Here is a 26,302-nt window from a genome sequence, read left to right as displayed (position 1 = left end):
GTTTTCCATTCTGATTCCTGGTCTTTTGAATTAGAGCATCGTCTGATGTCGTTTCTGCGCTGACATTGACGATTTTGCCTGTGTACAGTGTGAAACAAGCATTCAAAAATCGATTCGCGTTTGGTGTGTCTGTTTCTATACGTGTGGCCTGCCGTTTATCCTCTACTTGACTGGGCCTCGATTTCGATTTCGTTCGGATTGAGAGATGAGTCAGTTTCAGTTGTTTCCTCCACCTTCACCTGTAGGCGGAGGCTCGAAGAATCCTTTTCGCAAAGGAATCAAGAAACCGGCTGCAAAGCCGCAGCCATCGAGTCCAGTACCTTTGGAGGACCTCAAAGGCTCGCAGACAGAAGCAGTGCTTTTGCAGATTATAGAGGACACAAACAAGGTTCAGCCACCTCCAAAGGCACATGTAGCCCGAGAAACACCACTGTCGATACCGGAGACAATACGTGAACCCGAGTCTGAGTCGCTGTATAATGCTACTCCACGGATCGGGACCGCAGAAAGAGAACGCTCGCCAACACCTAAGACCAAACCTTCATTACCACGAGTCCAGGTAGGCTCTCGTCAAATGTCTCCGCAACCCCCTGAGCCTCCGGTAATTCCCATGAAATCGATATTCCCTCGCTACGATCCGAATTTCCCGCTCAGCCAACAGCAGTACTACCCTCAATCCTCGGGGAGTACGCCGCGGTCTCGCCACAATCCTCGAGGGCTGACTCTGACGCCAGAGCCGGAAATTGACCGCGCCCTGGGGCCCAAGACGGTCCCTGCGAGCGTATTGAACTTTCCAACGGATATGTTGGAGCCGCTTGAGGTACACTACTCATCTGCAGCGGAGCTGAAGGGTCTTTGGGAAGTTGCCAATGGACAAAGGCCGCAGAATCTTATGGGGACATTCAATCTGCGTATGCATAGGTGAGCATTCTGCTAAATTGGTATTCGGCTAAGCTAATGGGGTGCAGGACCGATCATGCAACGTTCACTTTCGGAAATCCGCAGTCTCCGTTTTACACGATGCATACCTTCTCGACGGATGAGCTGTCTATTGCCAGAGCACACCCGATGAAACCAATCAGCAGTGTCTCCGTGATGATGTTGAAACTGGAGGAGCGAAAGCGTCGGCTACCGCCCAACGACGGACTGGTCACACTGTTGTTCTCCCGACTGGCTGCAATGCTAGCTATCGGCGAAGCAGAGGAACTAGCAAAGCAACATGGCCTTTCTTCAACCGAAGCGAGCAAAGTGGAAGGCAACGCGCTGAAGCGAGCAGCTGCACAAGAGTCCTGCAGGCTTCTCTGGAATAACGAGAAGCACCTGTACGAGCTCCAGCACCCATCCCACTGCAAACAGCAACCGCCCGCCCTCGTCGGCGCAGCTGGCTTCGGTGCGGCGGGCATTCCCCTTTCTCCAGTGCGGTCGAAGTACGCGGGAATCCTCCACATCACAGTCTCGACTCCGTCAAGCGACGCGAAGTCCCGTCAACCCCCGACGATCATCGTGACGACGCCTCTATCACCCAACGCGCTGGAGGCTGCCACCCAGGCGGCCACACCACGCACCTCTACCCTTCCGTTGACCGACTCGGACGAGCCGCTGGCGTCACTTGACCTAGGCACAATGACTCTGTCGATTTCTGCGACGGCCATCATCAATACCATCCCGTCACTGTATGCCATCGACTCCCTGGTAGCGGCCATGCTGGCCGTGGCTGCTTCAGACGAGACGACCAATCCTATTCTGGCGGATATGGCTGTGTATGATTCCAAGCAGGAATCACATCACTTGTCTTCCCTCTCCAATCCCGTTAGCGGGGGCATGTTCACAGGCAAATTAGTAGCAACGCTCGCAGAACGCGAAGACGCTGAGGAGAGCAACCGGCTAATGTCCAAGATAAAATCGTCCAAATTCAAGTCCGACACTCCCACCGACAGCAACGGCAAACGAGCTTTCTGGTCGTGGGGACGCTCAAGGACTGCGAAACCAAAGAGCAAAAACAATAAGATCATGATCGAGCAGTTCGATCTGGAGAAGTACGGACGGTACGGGTCAAGTTCTTCCAGGGAAGGACAGAAGCTGCCCGGCCCGACGAGGGGTATCCTCCGGCTTTTGTTCTTTGGGTTGAATATGATTGTAAAGATGCTTACGGTATTGGCGAAGATTGTGGCTTGGTTGTTAGTGAGTGTTACTCGGTGCGTGACGAGTGAGAAGTTTTAGTCTATGCGATGATTGATGCTGTTGATACCCTAGTACACTTGTTTTGTCCGCACATATCGGATTCATTATGCGCATGTTTTCAAGCTTCTACAGAATAATTTTTAACTATGTTGATGTAAATGGAACGCCACCTACTTCATTCTCAACGGGTATCTACGTATGGAGTAATTGCGATATGCATAGCAGATGGTGGTCTACATACCATGCTCTGTGACGCATCCCAGTTTCAACACCTGCCACAGCGAGATATCAAGACCATACCATTGCCACAAGTGTACATGTACACGTACATCCTATCCATACAAGTTGTAGGCCAGTACGCGGCAGATGCAGAGGCAGACATTCCACTCCACCCAGGAATGCAAATCGTCAGCCCGTGCAACAGAAGAGACAACGCGTCCCTTCCATTCCACTGCGCTAGATATGTATCAGATACGTATCATGGGAATGGATAACTATGTTAGAAAATCCTCCGTCGGAATAGGGTTACCAAGGGATGCGTTTCGTGTCTGCCATAACCTTGTATATCCGTGACGACAGGTATATTAAGGCTTTAATGCTCAACCCTTTACCAACCAGGTTGCTATATCACTTTCACGTCTTAATTCAATTGCATAGGGCAAATAACAAGATACTGAGCTACGATGGTTCACACCACACCCACTGCCCTCCTGGCCATAACCGGCCTAGCTGCCACAGCTACAGCCTACAAGCATACATGGTGGGACCACATGAAGTGCGCAGTAAGCATCTCTCGCCTTCAGTTCCAGTTCCCAGAAATAAGTCAGCTTGCTAACATTCATCCCCTCAGGCTGCTGTAGCCCAGGACGCAGATAACCATACCTGCACCTCGCCCTCCAAATTCGACTGCTTCTGCGCGCAGCCGTTTGATCCAGCCAGAATAAGCAGTGCAGCAAGGAAGGTGTGCGAGGGCTTTGGAATCCGTATGTTCATTTTCTTTCCTTTCCTTGCCTCAGTCTACGACGAGAACTGACGCAATGAAGCAACCGAGTCTATACACGATTTCATCTGCAGCAACGACGGTCGCGGTAGCGATTATGACGATGTGTACGACCACGACCACTACCACAACTGCCACCATGCCTTCGTCTACGACGCCGACGACAAAGATAGGGACAGATATGGATATCCCATTTCCCATCCGCACCGCCTCAGCCAGCCCATGATGCGCGTCCCTGCTCCGGGGACCGATTCCTCAGATACAGCTAAACACAGCCCCAACGTCCAGAGCAAGAGGACTTACGCTCCAGGCCTGTCCCCTTCCGCCTCCTCCTCGGCCTCTGCTCGCCGCCCCTTCGTCACCGACGCCCCGTCCGCCCTTGACGAAGAGAGCGACTACAAGAACGAGCTCGGGAGCAGGGTCATCACGGAGATCCTCACGCACACATCGTGCGACTGTTCGTCGTCGACGGTAGCGGCTGCAACGGGATGGGCGTCGAGTCGACCAGCGTACCTTCATCAGAGCGCGGTTCCTATGTCAACTTCTTCGTCAGCGCACGCGTACCTTTACCAGACCGCGGTTCCCGTTTCTTCGTCATCAGCGCACGCGCATGTTCACCAGACGGCGATTCCTGTTTCGTCTTCGTCGGCGCCGGCGCATGTTCAACAGACCATGGTCCCCGTTTCTTCGTCCTTGATGCAAGCGCACGTACACCAGACTGTGGTTCCCGTGTCATCTTCGTCGTCCTCGCACGCGCATATTCCCCAGACTGTGGTTCCTATTCCATATTCGTCGTCGGCACGCACACACCTTCATCAGACGGTGGTCCCTGTTTCGTCTTCGCCGTCAGCGCACTCGCACCTTCATCAGACCGTGGTTCCTGTTTCTTTGTCGTCAACGTACGCGCACCTTCACAAGACTGTAGTTCCTGTGTCATCATCAGCGTCGTCGTCCCACGAGCATCTTCACCAGACTGTGGTCCCCATTCCATCTTCGTCATTGGCGCATGCGCATGTTCACCAGACCATGCTTCCTATTTCATCGTCGTCATCAGCGCACGCGCATGTCCACCAGACTGTGGTTCCTGTTCCATCTTCGTCATCGGCACATGCGCATCTTCACCAGAGCGCAGTTCCTATGTCATATCCGTCGTCCTCGCACGCGCATGTTCACCAGAACGCTATTCCCGTTCCTTCGTCGTCGGGATTAGCATCTAGTACACTGGCTAGATCGCATTCCTATGCACATGCGCACGGACCCGCGTCTTTGTATGTGTCCGTGCCTGTCTCGGTGCCTGAGCCTACAGGCGTTGACGCGCAGCAAAGTGGGTATCCCAGTCGTCACAAGACAATGGCTTCGTCTCTTATGGTGCCTTCGGCTTCGGCGTCGCCCTCGCCCTCGCAGTCGGCAATGACGTTTGATGGGGGTGCGTCTGTGGGGGTGTTTGTGCCGAGTTCGGTGGTTGTGCTTGGGTCCACGTATCCTTTGCCGCGGGGATATATGCCTTCCCGTACAGGGCGATATGGCAGAAAGCGTAGCGGTTGAACAGCGTGACAAGCCAGTCGAGGACGGCGATGAAGCATCCGAGAATCCAAAACATGATGCTCCCCACCATACTTCCCCCCGCAGCCTCGTTCCGCTGCGCGACAGAGCACGCCTGCCGCAGCATGTTGATGATCGCGATGATCAGACTTCCGAAGCTGATGCTGCCGAACGAGTATGTGGTTGCGCGCCTGAATGCGCCCCGCGTTGCCCCCTTTGGCATGCCATTCGGCGTCTGGCTCCAGAAGTACCAGGACCCGTAGACACCCGCAATGGTGGTATGGATCGTATTCTTCAACCATTCGCTGAACCAATACATGGCAAACGTGACGTACACGACCAACCCGATGACTCGGCCCCTGCTACATCCGCCGTCGCGGCAGGAGGGGTTAGAGCCGGAGCTGCTCGGCTCATATGCCACATAGATCGAGACCAGGGTGACCGAAAACCAGGCAGCGAATGCCACTGCCACGAGACCACCAATCGTGCTCACGATAAACACATGGCCGTACTTCCGAGACACGTCAATGGAAGTCTGGAGCATGAACGCGCTGAACGGGATACGCGGGATCCAGCTGATGAAGCAGACGATCGCAAAGACACCAAAGATGAGAAACACGATGCCTCCGCCGTACTGTTTCCGCACGATATAGTAAATGCCAGTCGCCAGCGCAAACACGATATTAAGGATCCCAGTAACCCAGATGAACAGTTTCGAGAAGTAGCGCGCCCCTAGAAAGTACGCGTACGAAAAAGCGAGCGCCACACAGAGTACGAAAATGAACAGAACAAGCGTATTCGTGTCGAGAGAAAAGCTGTTGGACGAGTCGTAAATGCCGTCACCGTTGAAGCCTTTGTATTTGGCGTATCGATGGATGGTCACGCCAGAGACCGCGACATACCCCAGGAAGACGGCGATAAACTAGACGCGAGTCAATCAAATGCCTCATCGAGTGAGTTTGCAGCCACTTACGAGGAGACCCGCCCAGATATCGTTGTACTTGGGTCGCTCGATCTTGAACGCGTCGTCAAACCCATAGACGGCCTGATTGTACGTTGGGGGTGGCTCCGCTGGAGGCTTGGGCTCAGGTCCGGGTTGATAGTTCGGGTCGTACCCATTATTGTGCACATTATTGTTGTAGTGATAGGGCTGTTGCTGGTAATTTTGAATCCCCGGCTGGGGATCGCCATACGGCTGGCTGGGATTGTAGTAACTCGCAGCCTGTCCACTCATGATGGCATACCTTGGAAGGAGGAACGAGTGGTGACTGAGGGGAGAGACGCAGAAAATATGGGAAAGACGGTCAATTCATGTCGCACAGTCACATGTAGCCAAGCCAAGTATGGAGGCAGCAAGGGACGATGGATCCATGATGGGTTGACTCCTGAGAGTCGTTCCGCATGCGGTCATCGTAGAACTCAGTTGCTCAACGCCTCTGGTGGATTTTCTGATGGATTCTCTGTTTCAGTGCACGTCAGTGTGATGATGTCGACAGGGATGAGCAGAAGAAGCCAAGAAGCCAAGACGCGACATTTCCAGGATTCTCAGCCCTACAACTCAGGCCCACCATTCACCAGCCTATCATTGTCATGCCCATGGTGCAGTGATTTATTTCTGCCTATGGAAGATAAAAGTAAAGATGTGAATTGTTAACCAGAATCTGTGCTAGCATTCCTACTAGCTAGAGATGTTTGTCTAGACACCTTTTGGCTGAGAAGTTATCAAGTAAAGCTACCTATCCATAAGGGATCCCAGCCCTAAAACTCCAGGGATTCCAGGCCCAAACCCTCACAGCTGTGCTTCTACCCATAATAACCCAGAAGCGGTATAACCTACTGATTAGACCTCATCATAGTCCTAGGTGCAATAGACCCCAATCAGAATTAAAATAGCAATATTCAATCCCTTCAGTGTCAGTGATAATCTGGCCCGTCAGCGACTCAGCCAGCAGCCCTAAAGGACCTCGTTTCCCGCCGACGGCCGACGCTTTATGCCCCGAACAAAAAGCAATGGGCCCCGTGTCGGACCACGACTACAAATATGCAGAAGATGCGATGGAACTCGGTAGATTTGTCAAGTAAGCCAAAGAGATGGATTCCGCACAATCTACCAAATTGGACTTTTTGGCTGTGCCGGCCACCCCGTTTAGTATTGGGGTTTTGGCCTCGGTACTGGTGTTGGTGGCTGTTTTGATCGGACCAAAGGTGGTGGTTGATACGGTTCTTAATGTGAGTTTTACTATCTTCCTTTTTTCTTCAGAAGTGGTTCTGATACCTGACATAGGGCTATTTGTCTCTTGTTTATCGGATTCCGGCCACAAATGGGAAGAAGTACATGTCGGGGCCGGCGTACACATTCCCAAATGGGCAGATGGTAGATAAGTTCTTGGCTGCGCGGACAAAGAGCTCGGAGTGGGAGGAGAAATATGGCAAGACGTATCGCATTTGGGCTGCTAGTATCCCCGAGGTGTACGCATACCCTCTCTTCGTTCAATATGACCGCAGATATGCTAACACGGGTTTGTATACGCAGTGTGATAACGGACCCGAAAGATGTCGAGGCGCTATACCAGCAGTCTACCGACCATAACAAGGCGCCCCAGGCGAATGCCGGCTGGCTCTTGACGCAGCTGCTTGGGTCGGGCCTGGGGCTGATTAACGGGACTCGCTGGACGGTATTACGGAAGACCTTGGACCCGATGTTCTCGCACCGGACTGCCTTGCGGTATTTCCGTGATAGCCTCGACGCTGGTGCTGAGGAATACGTCGCGGGGATACACCGGTTTGCAAAAGCCGACGGGCAGAACGCAGACGGCAAGGGGATAATCATCAATGCCACACAGGCACTGCAGCGATATCCGTTTTTCGAGGTCGCGTCCATGTTCTATGGGAAGATGAGTGAGGAAGAGCAGGAGCGGCTGTGGGATCTGGGGCGTCGGTATTCGGAGGTTTTCGCGGCGGTCGTGTCTGGAGGCATTCATCGCTCTAAGCTGACCAGGTATCTCAATACCAAGGCTTGGAACAATGCGAGAGACTACCAGAAGGCGTGGCGGGATTTCAATAGCGAGATATATCGGGCGAGGAAGATCACAGCCCCAGATACGCCCATTGTGGTCCTCACAGAGGCAGCTGAAAGGGGCGAACTGACACCAAATGAGGTAGGTGTTGGCCCCATGAAACGATATGGAGATTCCTTTTGACAATATATCTAGGTGACTGACACTATTGCGGAATCCACCTTCGCTAACCTGGACATCGTCACCCATGTTATCTCGTCATGCATTATTCTTCTAGCCGATGCCCCCGAGGTCCAGGATGACCTTCTCCAGGAGATGGAGAAAAACAAGGCAGATCGAGAAGAGTATATCACTCGAAAGGACACCCTTCTCCATTACTGCCTGTTGGAATCGCTGCGTCTTCGGCCCGTTCTATGTAAGTCTCGGTCACTACTAGACCACCAAGCTGGAATATCGGTTGACCCAGTCAAAGCATTCACGTTCCCTGAGAATCCACCAAGGGAGAAGATCCTGGGAGACTTCGTGATACCTAAAGATACGACCGTTATTGTGGATGCTTTCGCCATCAACATATGTAATCCTTTCTGGGGCCCTGACAACCGTGCATACCGGCCGGGCCGGTTTGCGGGTATCAAACAGAATCAGGTGAGAATCTCGAGCTGCCCTAAGGAGACTACTAGAAAGCTCATTGGTTTTACAGCTGCGGTATAATCTCGCGACTTTTGGCTACGGACCGAGAAAGTGTCTCGGGCAGCATATTGCCGATAAAATCATCAAGGCTGTTGTCTATCACATGTTCAGCAGGTATAGGGTTTCCCTGCAGCCGATGCAAGCTGTCGAAGGAGACTTCAAAGTTGACAAAACCAGCTGGGTCGCATTGTATGATGTTGATTTGAAACTGGAGCTAAGGGACTCTTGTGTTGACAAGACTGAGTCTTGAAACGACGTCTTTGTGATGTATGAAAAGTGAACATATACCTGCAATAGATATGAGCACTCGATAGCTGCAAGGACTCTCTTGAAAAAAAAAAAAAAATGGATGGAATAGATACGGAGGACAGTCCTTACAGCACCGGTCGAAACCTCATTCCACCCACAAAATTCCTCTAACATTGATTGGAAACCAGTGGAGAGGAAGCTTTGTAAGGGGAGCAATCTAGTCCGGATGGGCAGGATGCCTCAGGTTGCTATCACTGTCAAGTATATAAGGGATGATGCTATGTTGAGAGCATGCGATAAATGAGGTTCTTCAGCCACAAAAAGAATGCTTGCTAAATAAGATGCAGTCATCACTGCTGAAGAAGAGTCTAGGCAGCCCTTATCCTGGAGATATGTGTATAAACTTATGAGGTGTTCTGTGAAGTCATGCAGTGACTTTGATAAGTGGTGCTGGCAGGATCCGAAGGGTAGGAAACATTATGGACCATGAAAACCCCACCTTGTGAAACTTACTGCCTATGTGGATGCAGGGGGCAAATTAGACAGCTATAATAATATCCTAGAAGATATCTGAGAAGCTCTCTACATGGAGGCCCAGCAGAAGCTTGACAGGGGCTTAAATAAAATGAATAACATGATTGCCCTGGGGGCTCCTTATCCAATTAACATTAATCTCTTGGCTCCGCAGGGCACACGTGAGCCTGCTATACCTATATTACCACCAGGCCTGTGTCCTTGAGAAAGAGGATCAAAATTTCTGGCCCCTGAGATGGTGCTGTCAAGGCATACTGTAAGTGGCATGAACTGCAGGTGACTGATGAAAAGCACAAAGCTGATTGGTGTAAGGCATGTGATATAACTCTGTCTAATGGCCTTGACCTTGAATTAGTGGAAGAAGATCAAGAGCATGTGCAGTTTCTCATTGAACATGGGGTGACAAAGGGGACTGCTCCGACATCCAGGAATGGGCTGAGCGTATGAGAGGGCATCTATCGCCAGAGGCACGTGTTCAGGATCCTTTCGATGATATGGATGATTGCTAGGATAAGGTCTAATTAGTCAAGTTGTTAGCTAGCTCTATTAGGGTTTTGCCTCGAAAGGCACGTTTCGGGCTACAACTCTTCATCCTCACCTGTCCTCATTGAGCATTGATATGCCAGGGACTTGAGTAAGGTAGTTAACTAACTATTCCCTATCCGTAGATGACTAATCACTTGAGGTCCGCCATTCGTACAGTTCAATTGGCTAGTTCAGCATTACTAACAATGTCGCATAAATAATAGTGCACGTGTTCCATAAAGACGGGGATATGAAAAGTCACGTGGACCCAATCTAGGAATCAAGGGGTAAGTGAACGCAGGGCATATATCATCCGCAACTTCGCGGGTAGAGCCTATTCACCACGTCTGACACCCTCGTACCCCGATAGCCGATCCAGATGCCGTCTGCTTCTATCCAGGAACCTAAGCCTTCGATCGATTTCAAGTCATATATTGAAGACGAGGACTTTCTCGTCGAAGGGAACGCAGAGCCCAGCAGCCGTTCCCAAGTCTTAATCTTTCGTTTGGAAAACCTCAGCTGGTGGGTCAAGGTAACCCTTAGAGGCGAGGTCCTCCGTATTACGGACGAGCAGACCGGAAAGAGAAAAACCTCAAAACGACAGAGACGCAAAGAGTACCAGGACTTCATCAGGCTCATAGATTTCGGATCTCTTCCGCTCTTCGATGACACAGTCAGTGAAGTGATATTAGAAGAGTCAAACGATCGATCTGACCCGATCGTGAAAATACATGGAACAGCGGAGTTCGCTATTAGTCCATTTGTAAACGTCTCTAGGAAACTGAAATACACTGTCCGAGAAGATCCTTCGAGAGTCATCTATCCTTTATGCGATGAATTTCCTTCTCTACGCAAGTTCAAAATTACCGAGTTATTCAAAAAGACGGAGATCACGGACGGCGTTTTCCACGTCATCGATTCAAATGATGAGACGCCATACATTCTCAAGGCTGTTAATCGGCCTCTATATCAGCCTCATGATACGGAAGTTATTCGAACCGAATTAAAAAATCTGGAATACTTTCGAGGAGAACCGAACATTGTTCAGCCGGCTGGTGTCGCAGTGATCACGAATCCTTATGCGACATCAAATGCAACAGAGCAACCTTTGGTTATATTTGGCATTCTACTGGTATTCTACCCTGGTGGTTCTTTACAAAACTTATTCAATGAGAATCGCGTGAGGGAACATCCATGGGGACGTTGGACTACGCAAATCGCTACTGCAATAAACTGCTTGCACGAGGCAGGGAAAACTCACATGGATATCAAACCATCGAACGTCGTTATTGACGGGAACGGAAACGCAGTGCTTATTGATATCAGCGGTGTTGGCGGAATTACACATGAATGGCGCGCCCCAGAGATTCGCGACGATATATCACCTGGTAGTCTCTCGTTTGAGGTGCGCCAGCTGAATGACACATGGGCATACGGAAAGCTTTTGTCGGAAATAATATCGCATGGAGGGGCCAGCCCCTTTTCGGAAACATTGGATCGCGTTGTTGCTTGTCTTACGAGGGAAGACACACTGGCACGCATGACTCTTCCAGAAGCTATCTCCCGCCTAAAGGCGTCTGGTATTGAGAGAACGTGCAGTGTGTACAGCAAGTATATATACAATTATGGCAACGGTGGAACCTGATATCTCGAGCTGTTGCCATAACTGATTCTCATGATCGGCTCAATAGTCATCCCAGTCGATATCGTCTTCTTCAAATCCACCATCCGTTCTTAGGCCTATGTTCGTGAGCAGGAAGCCAGTAATTAAGATATACGGCCGGTATCACGTACCGGGACCCTCCCTCTTGAGCTGCGGTTTCTGGTCGCATCCACGCATGCCACAGTTCGGAGTGCCGCTTGTGGAAGCGTCTTCGGTAGTTCCACTCTCGCATACTTTCTTTTTGCTTTTCGCATCTTTGCATGGCCTTTTGAGTGTTTTGTGGTAGTGACCACAATTATGCACCCTAACTCTGAAGCTGCACATTGCAATAGGCAAGAATTCAATAGTATTCCAGGAGAGTCACAAATTTCCATCATTATCAGGTCTGGTGGATGAGCCATCAGCTAAGTACACGTACTGCGCAACCTGCCCCGCTCATTTCCCCTCACCCCAGTGGTAAATATGCAGGCTTATCACACCCCGCAGTGTTGTAGAAGCTGTGTAATAACACAAGAGAGGAGTATACTATCTTGGGCATAAGCGGGTAATATTTGATAGTATCAGCCCTAATGGAACTTGGCTACTTGAATGGGTGACCAACCCGTCCTCCTAAACCCTATCTGTTTCCATACAATACGAAACGAGAATGTCCCTAGTCAATTTGGTGTTCAATGTGTATTATTTACGAGTTCGAAATATATTTAGGTGACCATGTAACCAAATAGAGACTCATGCATGAAATGGCGCCTCGGGCGTTAGGGTTTAAGTAATAAGGTCGCCTCTGGGGGGCGGAAAGAGGTTTCGACCGATGCTGTACCACCACAACAATAGCCAGCTTCTACTGCCAAATCCCGTGTAGCCAGCCTTTCTCTTTTACGAAATATTCCGACGAGATCGCGGCTTATTAGAAATACGGCTCCCGGAGCGTGTGTTGGGGCCGTCGGCGGGTAAACAGCGTAAGCACAGGCACCGCGCCGAAGCCGAGTAAGCCGAAGCTAGAATAGCGTTTATTTAGCAGATGGCGAATACAGATTAGAATGGGCGTACATCTCCCAACTGTAGATTTTGGACAAGCGTAACAATGGCGAGTGAGCTCAAATCAGACCTAGCGAAGTGCCTTTCAGGCTCAAATGTGATTGTTGACGGCGACGAGGCGTGGCCAGATGCGATCAAGCGTTGGACAGGGTATCAAGCCAAGGTCCCAGCAGCAGTAGTTCAAGTTATTAGCGAGGAAGACGTCATTGCAACGGTAAGGGTCCTCCATCCCCTTCTGAATCTGTTTAGACTGACGTGCGTTTTCAGGTTTCCTATGCGGTGCAGAACCAAAGGCCTTTTGTGGTTCGAGGAGGAGGCCACAGCAATGGCTTCTCGACAATCGACAGTCCCGGAATTGTCATCGATCTCTCGCGGATGAGAAAGGTCACCGTTGACGTGGAGAGACAGGTTGTTGTTGCACAAGGAGGCGCAACTATGGGCGATGGGGTGAAGGCAGCTAGTTCAGTAGGAATGGCTGTCGCTACCGGAACATGTAACGAAGTGGGCCTGGTAAGGAAAATGGCATCTCCCATTCAGTCAAGCAACCTAATAATAAGAAATAGATCGGTGCTGCCCTTGGAGGAGGCATAGGGCGCTTTATTGGGCACTTTGGCTACGCAGCAGACACCGTGCTCTCGATGCGGGTCGTTGTGGTGGACAACAACAGAGTAGCTCGCGCAGTTGAGGCATCGCCCGAAGCCAACTCCGATCTCTTCTGGGGTCTTCGTGGTAGCGGTCATTTGTTCGGAGTAGTGGTTGAGGCTACATTCCGAGCCTACCCATGGACCCATGACACATGGCACAGTTGTCTGGTCTTTGCGCCCAACGATGCAGGATTGGTTGTAGAGGCAATGAACAGTATCCATTATCAGGGAGGTATGCAGGGCCGGCTGGTATTCTGCGCCCCAAACAAGCAGGTAAGTCTGTCAAGAAGTTTTACTGAATCCACTGGCTGACTTTGAGAATTAGCCTATTGTTCTTCTCCAAATGTGGTATATGGGACCACCGGAAGAGGCCGCCAGCAAATTCCAGCCTCTACTGGATCTTCCGTCTATGACAGATCATCCTTTGAACTTTGTTGGCCGCCTAATTCCGTACCCTAACCTCAATGACTCCAGCGACCGTATATGCGGCTATGGGGGGAGAAAGAACCTGGCAGCGTTTGGCTTGAAAAGCTTGTCAGCGGAATCCTGCGTGGCCGCCCTCAACGTCTACATGGGCTTCATTACTCAACACCCCGAGGCGGCCCAGACTCACATCCTGACCGAATTTTACAGCATGGACGTTGTGCGGGAGCTAGACCAGGACGGACAAGAGACGTCTATTCCTAGCGAGTTCCGGCGAGAAGTGGAGTATTGGGTCATGCCTCTGGCTTGGTACGAGGACCCTGCACTGGATAACGCATGTGCTGGGCTTAACCGGGCCATTCGAGAGGCATTCTTAACACAGCCAGACGGAACACGCGCAACGGGAGTGGGCTATGTCAACATGACCTTTGAAGACGATACCACCACCACTGTTTTTGGCGAGGGTGAGCGGCTCGAGAGGCTCCGGAATCTCAAGCTAAAATGGGACCCGCTTGGCGTGGTGCAAGGAATTGTAAAACTTTGAGATCAATCTGTGTTGTTGGAAGTTGATATGTAGGTTACTAGGTAGACAGTGAATCGGGGATAGTGGCATGACGCTGGTGCCTCAGGCCCAGTGGGCGATACTAGTATTCTTTCCTGCCTAAGGCATAAATCGATAATGGGTCACAAAAAGCATATCAAGTGGGTCACCCTGCTACGACTGTGAAATCAAATGTAAAGGAACATAACTTCGCAAAGTACTTAGGATCAATTATTTTCGAGCATTTTGGTTTATAATATGAGACACTCTGTGAATCGCGTCCTGCAGAGGCAGACATCCTTAGTAAGCTGGGACCTACTAGCCCCAAGCGGTTAGACTTTCTGCCTCCAACCGTATTGCTTCGGTATAGTTTACCTCGTCACCTTGCTTGTCACCTTGTCACCTCCGTTGTCACCTTCCTGGAACACCTCCATCATTCCAAGGCTGTCACCCCATCTGATGGACTCAACAACTTCAATCTCACGGCTCTCTGTTAGCAGTCCTCAGTCGGGCCCTTCTGGTGGCATACAAAAAGGCCGGCAGCGCACAATCACCGCGTGCCTGACATGCCGCCGTCGGAAGGTGAGGTGCGATCATACGCAACCTGTCTGTACTCCATGCCAGAGAGGCAATCGTGTTTGTACGTATGTCAGTCCACAGCCAGTTTCGCAGGCACCCTCCCGTGTGGTCACTGGCAATCGAGTGTCGCGGACCAACCTTCGGTCTGGCCAAGAGGAGATCCGTAGTCGCCTCGAACGGCTGGAACAACTACTGGAGCGAGCAATATCCAGTGGCGGTAACATCTCATCGAAATCGCCTGATGCGAAAGTGCCTAGCACAGAAAACCCCTCTGACGTTGACCAGGGAGGAAGTGCATTGCCAAACCCGAGATGCGAAACTTTGTCGGCTGACGGTTATGATGGTGCCTTACTCCTGGAGGCCGAAGGAGGCCAATCTCGCTGGGTTTCGTCTCTGCACTATGCTCTCTTAGCTGACGAGGTACAACCTTTCTGCCGATGTGATTTCATATATCCAGCGCTGATAATTCTAGATCCACGATGTCAAAATGCTGCTGGGAGATCAAGCTAGTGGTGCGCCGGCGGAAAGTCCACCGTCAGACCAGCCAACCCCTCCATTTCCGTTTTCTGGCTCGACCGTGGATAGCCTTATGCCTTGGTCCCCCAGGTCGGCAGAGGATTGCCTGGCATTGCTTGAAATATTCTATTCCAATGTGGATCCGATGACGAGACTAGTCCACAAACCTACGCTGCAACGACGATTCACCCAATATATTAATCATACCTACGGCACGAGGACTCAAAGTCCGGTTGTAGAGGAGGCCGATGCACCAAGACCTGACCACACCATCCATACCTTCGAGCCTTTGGCGCTGGCTATATTCTACTCAGCTATCAACAGTTTGTCGGCTGAAAATGTTATGATGCAATTTTCTGTGGAGAAAGAGGCCCTCCTGGCTCAGTTCCAAAGAGGTGTGGAACTAGGTTTAGGGCGAGAAGATTTCCTAACAACCCCAAGTATCGAGGTTCTACAGGCATTTGTACTACTTCTGGTAAGGAGGCGCCCCTGTTTCCAACTGTTTAATGTATGTTTAATATACTGACCAACCCGCTAGACTTGCCAATCCCGGGAAGACGACATGTCAAGGACGTGGACTCTTCTTGGCCTTGTTGTCAGAATGGCTCTCTCGCAAGGCCTTCATAGAGAACCCTCCTTATTCCCCTCAAGTAATATGGATGTTGTCCAGGTCGAGACTCGTCGCAGGCTGTGGCATCAGATATGTCATCTCGACTTCCGTTCCGCAGAAGGTAGGGGTCAGGAACCCACAATAGCAGACGAGGACTACACTACGCTACTACCACGGAACATCAACGATGAAGATCTCATTGAAGGAGCGCATCCCACTGCGGAAACATACTCACCTCCTGGGTTTACCGACATGACAGGTCATTTGATTCGCCTGAATGGCATCCATTGCTTCAGAAGAATTGTTCGGAGCACCTATAGGCTGGAGCGGAGAATCAAGGCTTCGGTCGTCAACGGAAATGGTAACCTATATCCAATCGCAGAGCTCCAGTCTTTGTTTGTGGAGGTTCGAGCCATGGTGGATGAAATGGTCAATCATCTCCAAACTCAATACCTGCAATACTGCGACCCCCAGATTCCCCACCAGCGCATGGCCCTTGGCCTTGCTGCGGTAATTGAATGGCGATGCTGGTCTATTTTCTGGCTGCGAACCCCAAAACAATACCGGGAGGCCGTAGTGTCCCCTGAAATCCGACAAACGTACGTTTGGTGCCGTCCTTGAAGCAGATTACACCTTTTCGTGTCTGGATCCCAAAGCTAATGAATGTGTTTAGAGTATTGGCAAAGTCAGTCAGCCTCGTAGAGAGCTTGAACATGATGTCGGATGACAAAGATGCCCAGAAGTTCCAGTGGCATATAGGTGGTCACGCCTGTTTCCAATCCATTATGCACATCGTATCGGAGCTTGAGACACCTGAATTCCAAGCGCCAAACCACCGTTCGCTCCGGTCTCGCGCATTGGGCGTCTTGAAAAGGACGATGGATACGAGAGGGCGTGAAGTCACACCAATGTGGAATGTGATCAATCGTATCATCTCGAATTGTCTTGCCAAAAATGCGCCGGCTACCTTCCCCTTAACGCCATTCCAGGCTATATTTCCTCCGAGTGCAGCGATCCCTGGAATAGGCTCCTCAACTACTGCCCCGCCTCAGACAGTTGCACAAAGTTCATCAGTATCGGGAGAATCCGCAATCGCAACCCCGTTGCCTGATCTGGCGGAGGTAGGAAGTCTGGACATGCAGGACCCCACCTTAGCGTTTGACTGGGTAAGGGAATCCAATGCCTTGATGAGACGCTCTCCACTAACGGTATTGACTAGGGATTTTGGAATTTTGACCCCACAGATCCTGGCTCCTATTGAGAATTACATTTTCGTGAGCTATGCACTATTTTCTAGCTGTCTACCTCATGCTCCGTGGAAGGTTGGCACTTTGTCACAAAGGCTTATGCGCTGGCTTCTAGTATCTCAAATCTAGGTAGTATGTGGAAGAAATGACTCGTATGATGACATGATACCACTTGATAACAAATTGAAACAACCGAGCTCTTGCTCAAACAACGGAGTATGTCGATAACTTTCTCGAATGAACTAGATCAGTGCTTAGGTGCTGTATACCCGGAGATTATAATACATGGTCATATAGACCCCTTTCTGCTTCTTATACGAAAATGAAAGATAGGTATGTGTGCCCGTTGACGAGGACAGTGGATGATGGGGACTATAAAGGTCAGCGCTGACACAGGTCCATGTCGAAGAAACTGGGCGACTTACAACAAATCTTCAACTTGCTTGCAATAATCTCTCTCCAGGTTGTGCCATCCGAGCTTTCCAAAGAACACTTGCAGCCGACTAGCAATCTGCACATCACTTTCACAGTAGTGTCGGACAGGCAGGTACACCTTGGGCTCGGGGAACCATTTCCCTGGCCGCAGCTCGAAATTGAATATTGTCCCCGCCGTGCGATCACTATTCTGTGGCAACTCCGCGTCCTCGTCGACGACCCCAAAGACCGTCCTCCACAGCTCGTCCAGCAGCTTCAGGCCCTCAGCTGTATTCTCGTCTGTCAAACGCCCACCTAGGCAGTATGCCTCTTTCACCTTCCGCAAAGACGTATGCGGCATCCGCACGTATATCTTGATCCGGGAGTCTGCCTCGTTCACGCAGTCGACGCTGATCATCTCCGCCTTTGCCGCACCACCGTAGCTACCCATCCACGCCTCCATGACCGACAACGCAGCGATGGTTTGCACACCCCATACCTCGCTCTTCATCGCTAGACGCAGAATGGAGTCAGAGACCACCTTTATTGTGCTCTGTCCGGTCTTCAGCGACTTGAGAATCGGAAAGAAGTACGCCTTTGTGGTGACACGACCCGCGTCGAGATCGAACGCCAGGAAGCTCTGTGTGGTATGCTCGCCTTCTGGTATCTTCCCTCTTAACGCGGCGTAAGACTCCGGGCTAATGAAAAGGTCGTGGCGGAAGTGCTCGAACAGCGTCAGCGTGGCGCCTACTTCGGTTGCATCGTATGAGTGCATGAACTGCGTCACGGCAGCTTGGTTGAATGGGTCCGTGGCGGTCCCGGCTTCAAAACCCACGGGCTCAATACCAAGACGGATTGTGCTCTGCGCTTCCGAGTTCCCATTCACGTTCCAGCTCGGCTCCAGCGGGGAGAAGTCGTCCGTCAGGAAGGACCTCCAGTGCGCGTTACTCGGAGAGGGCTGCGTCGAGTTCTCAAGCGGCGGTTGAGGTCCCAACAATGGAAGAATATGGGTGTGATATAACATAAGGTACTTGTAATGAGTATAAAGAGGGTAATTTGCCTTGGCCAGAAGCTTGCTCATAACAGGCCCTGTCTCTCGCCACCAGAACCCCGTGGCCGAAGCCGGAGCCGGCAGCGGAAGCGCAGCCGTCAGAACATCGTAAGGAGTGAGTCGTGCAAGAGAAAGTCTATCGTGCGCATCAAAGTCTCCGTTGGTTAACTCCTTCTGCGTCTTGCTTGGATAGCCATTAGCGATGCCGTTGAGGCTCGGCGGAGCAGGAACTAGCGATTCGGTCCCGATCGACATGTTGAATGATGTGTAACGCGGACTAGATACTTTGCAGTATGTTTTTTTGCTGCTGCCTTGACTCGGTCTCTCCTCCCCTTCGGCTTGAGCTCGTGCGAGGCCTATCTATATACGGTCCGAAAGCGTGGTGATCCCCCCATCAGAGCCACGTGTTCTGCGCCTCTCGCCAACTGCCCGAAGACACGTTCAGCTGCTCCTGCATTGCATGGCCCCCTCCTGACCCCGAGTCAGTAATACGGACCCTCCGTTCCCACGGCACTCCGTTGTTTCGGGTGTCTACTTTGCCGGCGTCCGATTTGCCCTATACTTCCTCCGGGAAGTGGCTCAGCCACTCAGCTAACGGGGCATTTTTCCGCTGCTTTTGCGGCGTCCGATTTGCGATATGCTCCCCCCGGGGCGAGTGGCTCAGCTCTGACTTGGCATTTTCTGTTCTATTTTGGGGCTCCAATGCCAAGATGAATGGGGGCTTTGCGTTGAGCAAAGGGACCTTGGAATCTTGGAAGTTGCTTAGTTCATACGTGCTTGGAACTTGGTATGGCGTCGGTATGCCTTGCTGTCGACAACGTGTGATGGACTTACTATGACTGTGCTACGGATAGAAGCAAAGTAATCACCAGTGACATAAACAATGCATTCGGATTCGTTTTAACAATCTACCTATGACATCAAATCATCACAGCGCACGTTGCCAGCTCCAAAAGGCTCCTAGAAACAAAGATATCCCGTAATCTGACCCTGACCCCCCGCTTCTCGCATAGGTGTTGTAGTTTCACGGCATCCAGACTCTGGCCCCCAAGGTCCCAAAATGACTTGTCGGTGTCCACCGCCCGAGCCTCAAGCCCAAGACATTCACAAACTGCATCCGCAAGGAGGTTCTCGAGCCCTTGTCGCCCCGCAGTAGTATCCATCTTGTTATTCCCATTGGTCAACCGGGAATGCAATCCAGTCTCCACACAAAGCCCTCCGAGACCGTCCTTACCAGGGCGAAACGACCTCTGGACCAACTGGATGATATCCCCAGTCTCCATCTCCAGAACCATAAGCTGTAATGCGAAGGAAAGCGCGAATTCCAGCCTCAGCGCAATATCCTCCCTGATACACCCAAGATCATACTCCATGTCAACCTGGAGATCCTGGGCTGCCGTCTCGGTGAACTCAACTGTCAAGGGGAACTTGGAGCCGCCTGTATGGCGCCACGGGATGGGCTGGACTTCTGCGCCGGGGAGGTCTAGGAGGGGGCGCTGGTCAGCGGCTGTGTGGTAGGTTGCCATGACTTTGAAGAGGGGGTCGATGAGGCTTGGTTTGTGGGAGAGGGAGGAGCGGAGGGCGTGGAAGGGGATGATGTGTGCGAGGGCTTGTTGGCTAGTTTCGCGGACTGAGGAGAGGAATTCGAAGAGGGAGGATTGGTGCGGGGAGCGTTGGATGCGGAGGAGGAGGCGGTCGAGGAAGAGGCCTGGGAGGGACTCGGTGCCGGGCTCGGTGCGGTGCGTGAAGGGGGCTGCGAGGAGGATGTCGTCGCGGCGGTCGACGCACTGTAGGCTGAAGAAGACGGCGGCTAGGATGAGCTGGTGCATTGTTACTGATGCTTTGGTTGCGAGGTTGGCCAGGTTGCGGTGCATTGAGGAGGGGAGTGTCCAGGAGCGGGTGAGCCCGATGTATGTTGCTGCTGCTGGGGAAGGGTTGCCGAAGGTAAGTGGCGAGGGGGGGTTGGAGAGATACGAGGACCAGAATTTGAGGGCTCGGGGGTTTGGGTGGAGCGTTGAAGCCCAGTGTGCCCAGTCGATATAGGTTAGATTGTCTGGTACGGTGGTGTGGTTGGTTGGTTGCGCGTTTGATCTCAGGAGCTCGTATGTTTTGGAGACCCGGTTGAGATAAGTTGCCATTGTGGCTGCGTCGCCAACGACGTGAGACATGACAACTACCAGCATGGCTTGCATGGGGGTCCCTATAATAATCGAGACATCTACTGGTGGTTCCGTGCTTAGATCAAACGATTTGGTGATTCTGCCGTGGACAAATGAGCTGAGGTTACCGGTTTGGACCACGCGAGGCACCTTGACAGCTGCTGGAGCCTGTTGCCGGAAGAGCGTACCGTTAATAACTGAGTACCTGGTGCGAAACACTTCAATATCTGCCGTAACCCTCTGGAACGCGTCTGCGAGGGTTTCAGCGTTGATGTCGCCCCGAATCTTGCATACAAAGTTCATGTTTCCGGCCGGCGAGCCGCCAGATATGAGATGGTTGAGCAACATTTCTTTCTCGAGGTACGAGAGTGGAAGTCGGTCGTCGCGTGGCACCGGGGACATCTCGAGGAACGGCGTTGTTGAAACTGTTCCTGTCCGGTCACTTACAAGCTCGTCGATGGCAAGAGACAAGTCTCCAAGGCTATGATGGCGAATTACTTGTTTGAGTGGCAATGGTCGGATATCCCAGCGTTTGGAAATGGCTTGAGCGACTTTGATCTGCAGTAAGGAGTGGCCTCCGAGCTCAAAGAAACGGTCACTGGGACTGATGGGCATCCGGTTCAGATCACGCCCAAGCACATCTGCCCATATGGCCGCAAGAGTCCGCTGCATATCGGTCTCGAGGTCTTCAACGACAGCACCGTCCTTTTCTTGATCTCTCAAATACCTCTGCAATGCAGACGAGTCGACCTTGTTATTTGCCGAGGTAGGAAGTGTCGCAAGCGCGATGATTCGATTTGGGACAGCGTACTGTGGGAGCTGCGACTCCAGGCTTTTGGCTAAGCACTTGACGTCAATGGTCTCAGGCGTCATAAAGGCAATCAGATTTCCATTAGACACAATGAGTGCCACATTTTTAGCCGCTGAGGCTAGTTTGGAGATTGTGCTTTGGACCTCCCCAAGGTCAATGCGAAACCCGCGAAGTTTGATTTGATTGTCTTCTCGTCCGATATACTCGATATCTCCGTTCTCCAGCATCCTTCCAATGTCGCCCGTCCGAAACATAACTTGGCCAGGGTTAAACGGGTCGCCAAGGAAGCGTTTGGCTGTTTCTTGCTTGTTGTGAAGATACCCCGGAGTGACCTGCACTCCCGAGATATAGATTTCCCCGCTCACTCCAATTGGTACGGGACGTCGGTTGGAATCAAGAAGATAGCATGACAGGCCCGGAAGTGGTTTACCAATTGACACCCTGTTCCCTGGGTGCAGAATTGCTGTCGTAGATATCAAAGTGCACTCGGCAGGACCATACCCGTTGATCAAAACTCTTCCGGCCGCCCATTTGTCGTTGAGAACTTGGGACACGGCTTCTCCAGCAACGGTAATTACCTTCAGGTTGGGATATTCGAGGGGTTCCAAGGTTGCAAGTAGGGACGGAGTTGCCATCGTGGCATCGACTCTCGCTAGATGGGCAATAGGGTTCTCAGGGTCTTTTAGAACCAGAGTTGCACCAAAGCAGATGGTGGAGAAGACTTCCTTGATGCAGCAATCAAACCCAAGGGACAACATCTGCGCATTGCGCTGGCCCGGACGGCAGTACAGTCGTCCTTCTGGCTGGGAAATCACATTTAGGATACCTTTATGCTGCAGCTGGACCGCTAAAATCTTATCAGTAACGAGTCGTGTAAAATTAATGTCGCATGATGGATATTGATTATACCTTTAGGCAAACCTGTACTTCCTGAAGTATAAACCAAGCATGCGACATCATCACCACTGGGAGGGTTGCGACTGGTTGCAATCGGTGAGCAGGAAGATGAAGACATTTCCGCCATAATTGACTCCATGTTTAGAGACGGGACCCCATTGCACAATGGGTCCTGAGTGGAATTGGCGTAGAGAATCAATGCTGCTCTGCTGTTTCGAACCATGTAGTCCTTTCTATCGCGAGGCAGTTTTTGATCAACTGGACAGTAGATAGCACCGGCTCTGACTATTGCAACCATGGCCAGAAGCCAGAAAAGAGAGCCATCACTAATCATGCAGACCACGCTCTCCTGCTGGATGTGCTGCGAAAGGCGCCAGGAAATATGCTCCGTCATCCTTCCAAACTCCCTATATGTGAGACGCCCCGTCAACCCTTCAACGGCACAGATATCAGGATGCGCTTGGATGGAGTTTTCGATAGCCTCCACTAGGCTTTCTGGCACTTCACGGGTGCAGGCCAGCTGCTGTGGTTTTGCAGTCAACATGTCATACTCTCGCTCGTTGAACATTTGTCCAGTGGCATTGCTCAAGTCCGTGTCTGGTTGCGCAGTAACTAGGGCCGCAAGGAGATTATCAAACTGGCAAATCATTCTCTGCACAATTGCATCACCAAAGTGTGACCGGCGATAAATAAATCGAACATCGAATTGGCCATCGGCACTATCCAACAGAACAGTGAGTGGGACCTGAGTGGCTTCATCATAGCGAATATCCCTAGGCTCAGGGACCTCGCTTGACTCCCAGGGGGAGTGTGGAAAGTCGTACTGCAAGGCAAAAAGCGTCTCGAAGAGCTCTGCCGGATTGCACCCACAGCCGTCTTGAATCAATGCAACAGGAGACCACTGGAACTCCAAGATATCACACAGCCGTCTGAACACGGACTGTACAAAACTGTATGTGGACTGCGCCTCCTGGGTGTCTATCGCTAGCGGTAAAGTATTAATCAGTGGGCCAACGATGTTCTCAACACCAGGTATTGGCAAGCTTCTTCCAGACAAAACAGCTCCGAGCACTGCGCGGTCTGTGCCGGAGTACCTGGAAATGAGAAGTCCCCAAGCAGCGTAAAGAAGTGTGGCCGGTGTAACTGCAAATCGATCCTTGGCGGCAGCCTCCAGTGCAGATACGCTGACAATGAGTCTCTGAGATAAAGCTGCTTGCGCATAGTCGCTGATATCTGAGGGTGGTGATACCCGAAGTCTCTGAGCAGGAGTATATCCACCTAAGTATTCTCTCCAGAATGAAACAGCTCTATCCGAGGACTCAAGCTTAAGCTGACCTATTGCTTGCGCAACTTGAGCAAATTGTGGTGGTGCCGGCATGGGTTTATCATCGAGACAAGAGGCGAAATCTCGCATCAAAGTTGCCATGGACCATCCGTCAACCAAGCTGTGATGGACTGTCCAGATAAACCGGGTTCGCTTCCTGGGAGCGACAATCAGAACAACTCTCGACAACGACGCTCTGTTCTCTGCGTCAAAGTTTGCGAACTCGGCCACATCCAGATGCTCTTCGCGTCGACAAACCGATTCCCACTCAGACTCCGTGACGAATTTCTGCTCCCACAAAAATCCCGGGTCCTGGGATATTACTTGGGCTCCATTTGATGCGGTCAAGACAAATGAGGTCCTCAGGATCTCGTGGCGCTGATGAAGACGAACCCAAGCAGCATGGAGAGTAGATGTGAGGTCTTGTTTCTCTGGATGATCAAAAGTAAAGGATGTCTTGATAAATGAAAGACCTGGAGTGGCAACACTAGCACCGAGCATTCTGGTTTGCATGTCGGTCATAGGTGCAATAGCCGCACCTTCATCGAGTGGCCGGGTCGTCGATATATCGAGCCTTAGTCGTTCTATTGAATCTTCTTGGGTAGGAAAGGCATGTGGGATATCGTTCAACTCCACGGCAGCGGCAGCTATATTTTTGACTGTATCCAACAAAAGCACTTCGGCGACACTGATACCAAACCCCATTCTCCTCAGGACCGAAACTAACATGACTGCTGCTAGTGAATGGCCCCCCAGATGACGGAAAGACGAAGCCTGAAGAATTTGCGATTCAGGTAGTCGGAGGACATGAGATAATCCTCTACGAACGGCTTCCACTGCACCGATACCTCTCTCAAGACTGGCCGTATTTGATCCTTGTTCCAGCTCATGCATGCGCATTAGGCTCTGTCGGTCGACTTTCCCGTTGCCTGTTGTGGGGAACTCGTCTAGTGAATATATCGCATCAGGGACTAGGAACGAGGATACCGTATTCGCAAGATATTCACGAAGTCCCTCTTTGGCGGATACGGGTGTGACAAAAGCAATGAGTCGACCCTGGGACATGAAGGCCGATGCGCTGTCAACTTTGTCATAGGACTGTAAAGCAGGCTCGACATCTGCTTCGAGGTTGATCAAGAAGCCCCTATTCTTGACCACACTGTCCCTGCGACCGCAAAACTGTAGTCCATGCTTGGTCCGCTTGCCGTAGTCACCAGTTTTGTAGATCAGGACACCATTCCTTTCGATAAAAGCGCCGTTTGTGCGATCTGGATCCTGGAAATATCCCAATGCGAGACCTAGGCCAGAGATGCAGATTTCCCCTTCTACGGACTCCAAACCATCCTCATCAAGTAATATAACAGTACTATATGAGATTGGGAAGCCAATAGTAATCGGGGATCCAGGCAGGAGTTGCCCCATAAGCGCTGTGCATGTTGTCTCGGTAGGCCCGTACGAATTGTAGAGCCTTCGACGGGGAGAGGACCATGCCTCTATCAATGATGGGCTTGGGCTTTCACCACCGAGGAAAACCTTTTCCACCGTATCGAAGCCCGCCTTCGGGTCCAGTGTAACCAGAATGCTTGGAGTCAATGGCAAAACGTGGCATGTTTTGGCTGCGGCTTCAAAGGTAGACGGATCGGCCAGAACCAGGGTTCCCCCGTTGCAGAGGGTGTTGAATATGACTCCGGCACAGACTGGATGCTTTAGATTAGAAGGATGTTCACATAATGAGAAGTCAGGCATACTAACCGTCAAACGCAATTGAGCAGATGAGCAACACCCTTGTACCATGTTTGGTGTTGAAATTGAATGGCAAATCGCCCCCTTCTTTCACGTAACAAGAAATGGATCTCTGGCCTATCTTCACTCCTTTCGGTTTCCCTGTCGTACCAGATGTGAAGATAATATATGCCAGATCGTCTCCTCTATCAATTGAATCCCCATCTTCTTGTGTACAATGGGTCCCGTTACTCTTTGCAACCTCATCCAAGTCGTTCCGCTCCAATTCCACAACTGGGTAAAGGTCGTAATCCTCCGGACACGCCGATGTTGATACGATGATTTGCGGGTTGACGGTTTTGAGAACAGTGTCTATTCGATCCTTTCCCCACGAGTCTGTGTCAATGGGCACATAAGCGGCGCGGAGTTTCATGATAGCCAACGTAGCTGCTACCATTGCGATTGATCTCTTCGATAGAAGGGGAACTATACAGCCTACGCCCACGCCGGCCAGGCGAAGACGTTTGCTCCATATCTCGGACAGAGCATCGAGCTGAGCATACGTGATCCTTTCCCAGGATCCCTGGTCTGCAGACTGTGTTCCATCTTCAATTGCGACTGATGAAGGGTGCTTTTGCAGTTGAATGTAGAAGTGGTCTAGGAGGGTAGGAGCTCGGTGGGCCATTGTAGAAGACGGCTGTATGGTGTTGGTAGTAGTGATAGTGAGGTTCATTGTAGCGGCCTTCCAACTAGTATGTGCAAGCCGTACAGCCTCGAAAGAGCCATTCCTTGGATGAAACCCAACGCCGCTTAATGCTGGCAGTTTCGAGCTGAGTGAGACGGTGCCTGACGGCGCCCCGAACGGCCTCGGGGGGTATACGTCGGCTCGTATGGAATATCCACCGAGCACTGCCAGCCGTAAGCTGAC

General features: G+C 51.4%; 9 protein-coding genes across 9 annotated transcripts; 6 read left to right on the top strand and 3 right to left on the bottom strand.

The window, feature by feature from the left end:
• Positions 1–205: 205 nt before the first annotated feature.
• Aspvir_005761 (uncharacterized protein) lies at positions 206–2,220 on the top strand (the record flags this gene model as incomplete). The annotated part of the gene is made up of 2 exons (XM_043268974.1): positions 206–921; positions 969–2,220. The coding sequence occupies 2 exons, from the start codon at positions 206–208 to the stop codon at positions 2,218–2,220; spliced, it is 1,968 nt and encodes a 655-aa protein (XP_043124909.1).
• A 644-nt stretch (positions 2,221–2,864) lies between these two features.
• On the top strand, positions 2,865–4,494 carry Aspvir_005760 (extracellular serine rich protein; the record flags this gene model as incomplete). Its single annotated transcript, XM_043268973.1, has 4 exons — positions 2,865–2,963; positions 3,032–3,164; positions 3,225–4,449; positions 4,488–4,494. The coding sequence occupies 4 exons, from the start codon at positions 2,865–2,867 to the stop codon at positions 4,492–4,494; spliced, it is 1,464 nt and encodes a 487-aa protein (XP_043124908.1).
• A 50-nt stretch (positions 4,495–4,544) lies between these two features.
• Positions 4,545–5,957, bottom strand: Aspvir_005759 (choline transporter-like family protein; the record flags this gene model as incomplete). Its single annotated transcript, XM_043268972.1, has 2 exons — positions 4,545–5,645; positions 5,697–5,957. The coding sequence occupies 2 exons, from the start codon at positions 5,955–5,957 to the stop codon at positions 4,545–4,547; spliced, it is 1,362 nt and encodes a 453-aa protein (XP_043124907.1).
• An 857-nt stretch (positions 5,958–6,814) lies between these two features.
• hasH (cytochrome P450 monooxygenase hasH) lies at positions 6,815–8,680 on the top strand (the record flags this gene model as incomplete). The annotated part of the gene is made up of 6 exons (XM_043268971.1): positions 6,815–6,952; positions 7,008–7,192; positions 7,257–7,881; positions 7,936–8,155; positions 8,213–8,385; positions 8,441–8,680. The coding sequence occupies 6 exons, from the start codon at positions 6,815–6,817 to the stop codon at positions 8,678–8,680; spliced, it is 1,581 nt and encodes a 526-aa protein (XP_043124906.1).
• Positions 8,681–10,117: 1,437 nt separating this feature from the next.
• On the top strand, positions 10,118–11,383 carry Aspvir_005757 (uncharacterized protein; the record flags this gene model as incomplete). Its single annotated transcript, XM_043268970.1, has 1 exon — positions 10,118–11,383. One exon carries the CDS (start codon positions 10,118–10,120, stop codon positions 11,381–11,383), a length of 1,266 nt encoding a protein of 421 aa, XP_043124905.1.
• A 1,099-nt stretch (positions 11,384–12,482) lies between these two features.
• hasG (FAD-linked oxidoreductase hasG) lies at positions 12,483–14,047 on the top strand (the record flags this gene model as incomplete). Its single annotated transcript, XM_043268969.1, has 4 exons — positions 12,483–12,650; positions 12,704–12,946; positions 13,000–13,353; positions 13,406–14,047. The coding sequence occupies 4 exons, from the start codon at positions 12,483–12,485 to the stop codon at positions 14,045–14,047; spliced, it is 1,407 nt and encodes a 468-aa protein (XP_043124904.1).
• A 456-nt stretch (positions 14,048–14,503) lies between these two features.
• Positions 14,504–17,010, top strand: hasF (Zn(II)2Cys6 domain-containing transcription factor hasF; the record flags this gene model as incomplete). The annotated part of the gene is made up of 5 exons (XM_043268968.1): positions 14,504–15,043; positions 15,096–15,614; positions 15,678–16,348; positions 16,423–16,915; positions 16,969–17,010. 5 exons carry the CDS (start codon positions 14,504–14,506, stop codon positions 17,008–17,010), a joined length of 2,265 nt encoding a protein of 754 aa, XP_043124903.1.
• Positions 17,011–17,250: 240 nt separating this feature from the next.
• hasE (7-dimethylallyltryptophan synthase hasE) lies at positions 17,251–18,716 on the bottom strand (the record flags this gene model as incomplete). The annotated part of the gene is made up of 2 exons (XM_043268967.1): positions 17,251–17,368; positions 17,422–18,716. The coding sequence occupies 2 exons, from the start codon at positions 18,714–18,716 to the stop codon at positions 17,251–17,253; spliced, it is 1,413 nt and encodes a 470-aa protein (XP_043124902.1).
• A 665-nt stretch (positions 18,717–19,381) lies between these two features.
• Positions 19,382–26,107, bottom strand: nrps5 (nonribosomal peptide synthetase hasD; the record flags this gene model as incomplete). Its single annotated transcript, XM_043268966.1, has 3 exons — positions 19,382–22,278; positions 22,341–25,349; positions 25,405–26,107. 3 exons carry the CDS (start codon positions 26,105–26,107, stop codon positions 19,382–19,384), a joined length of 6,609 nt encoding a protein of 2,202 aa, XP_043124901.1.
• Positions 26,108–26,302: the final 195 nt, after the last annotated feature.

This window comes from Aspergillus viridinutans, assembly GCF_018404265.1.
Source record: "Aspergillus viridinutans IFM 47045 DNA, scaffold_3, whole genome shotgun sequence".
Taxonomy (NCBI): domain Eukaryota; kingdom Fungi; phylum Ascomycota; class Eurotiomycetes; order Eurotiales; family Aspergillaceae; genus Aspergillus; species Aspergillus viridinutans.
Note: the sequence above shows the minus strand (reverse complement) of the source record. Positions and strands in the feature narration are given on the sequence as shown.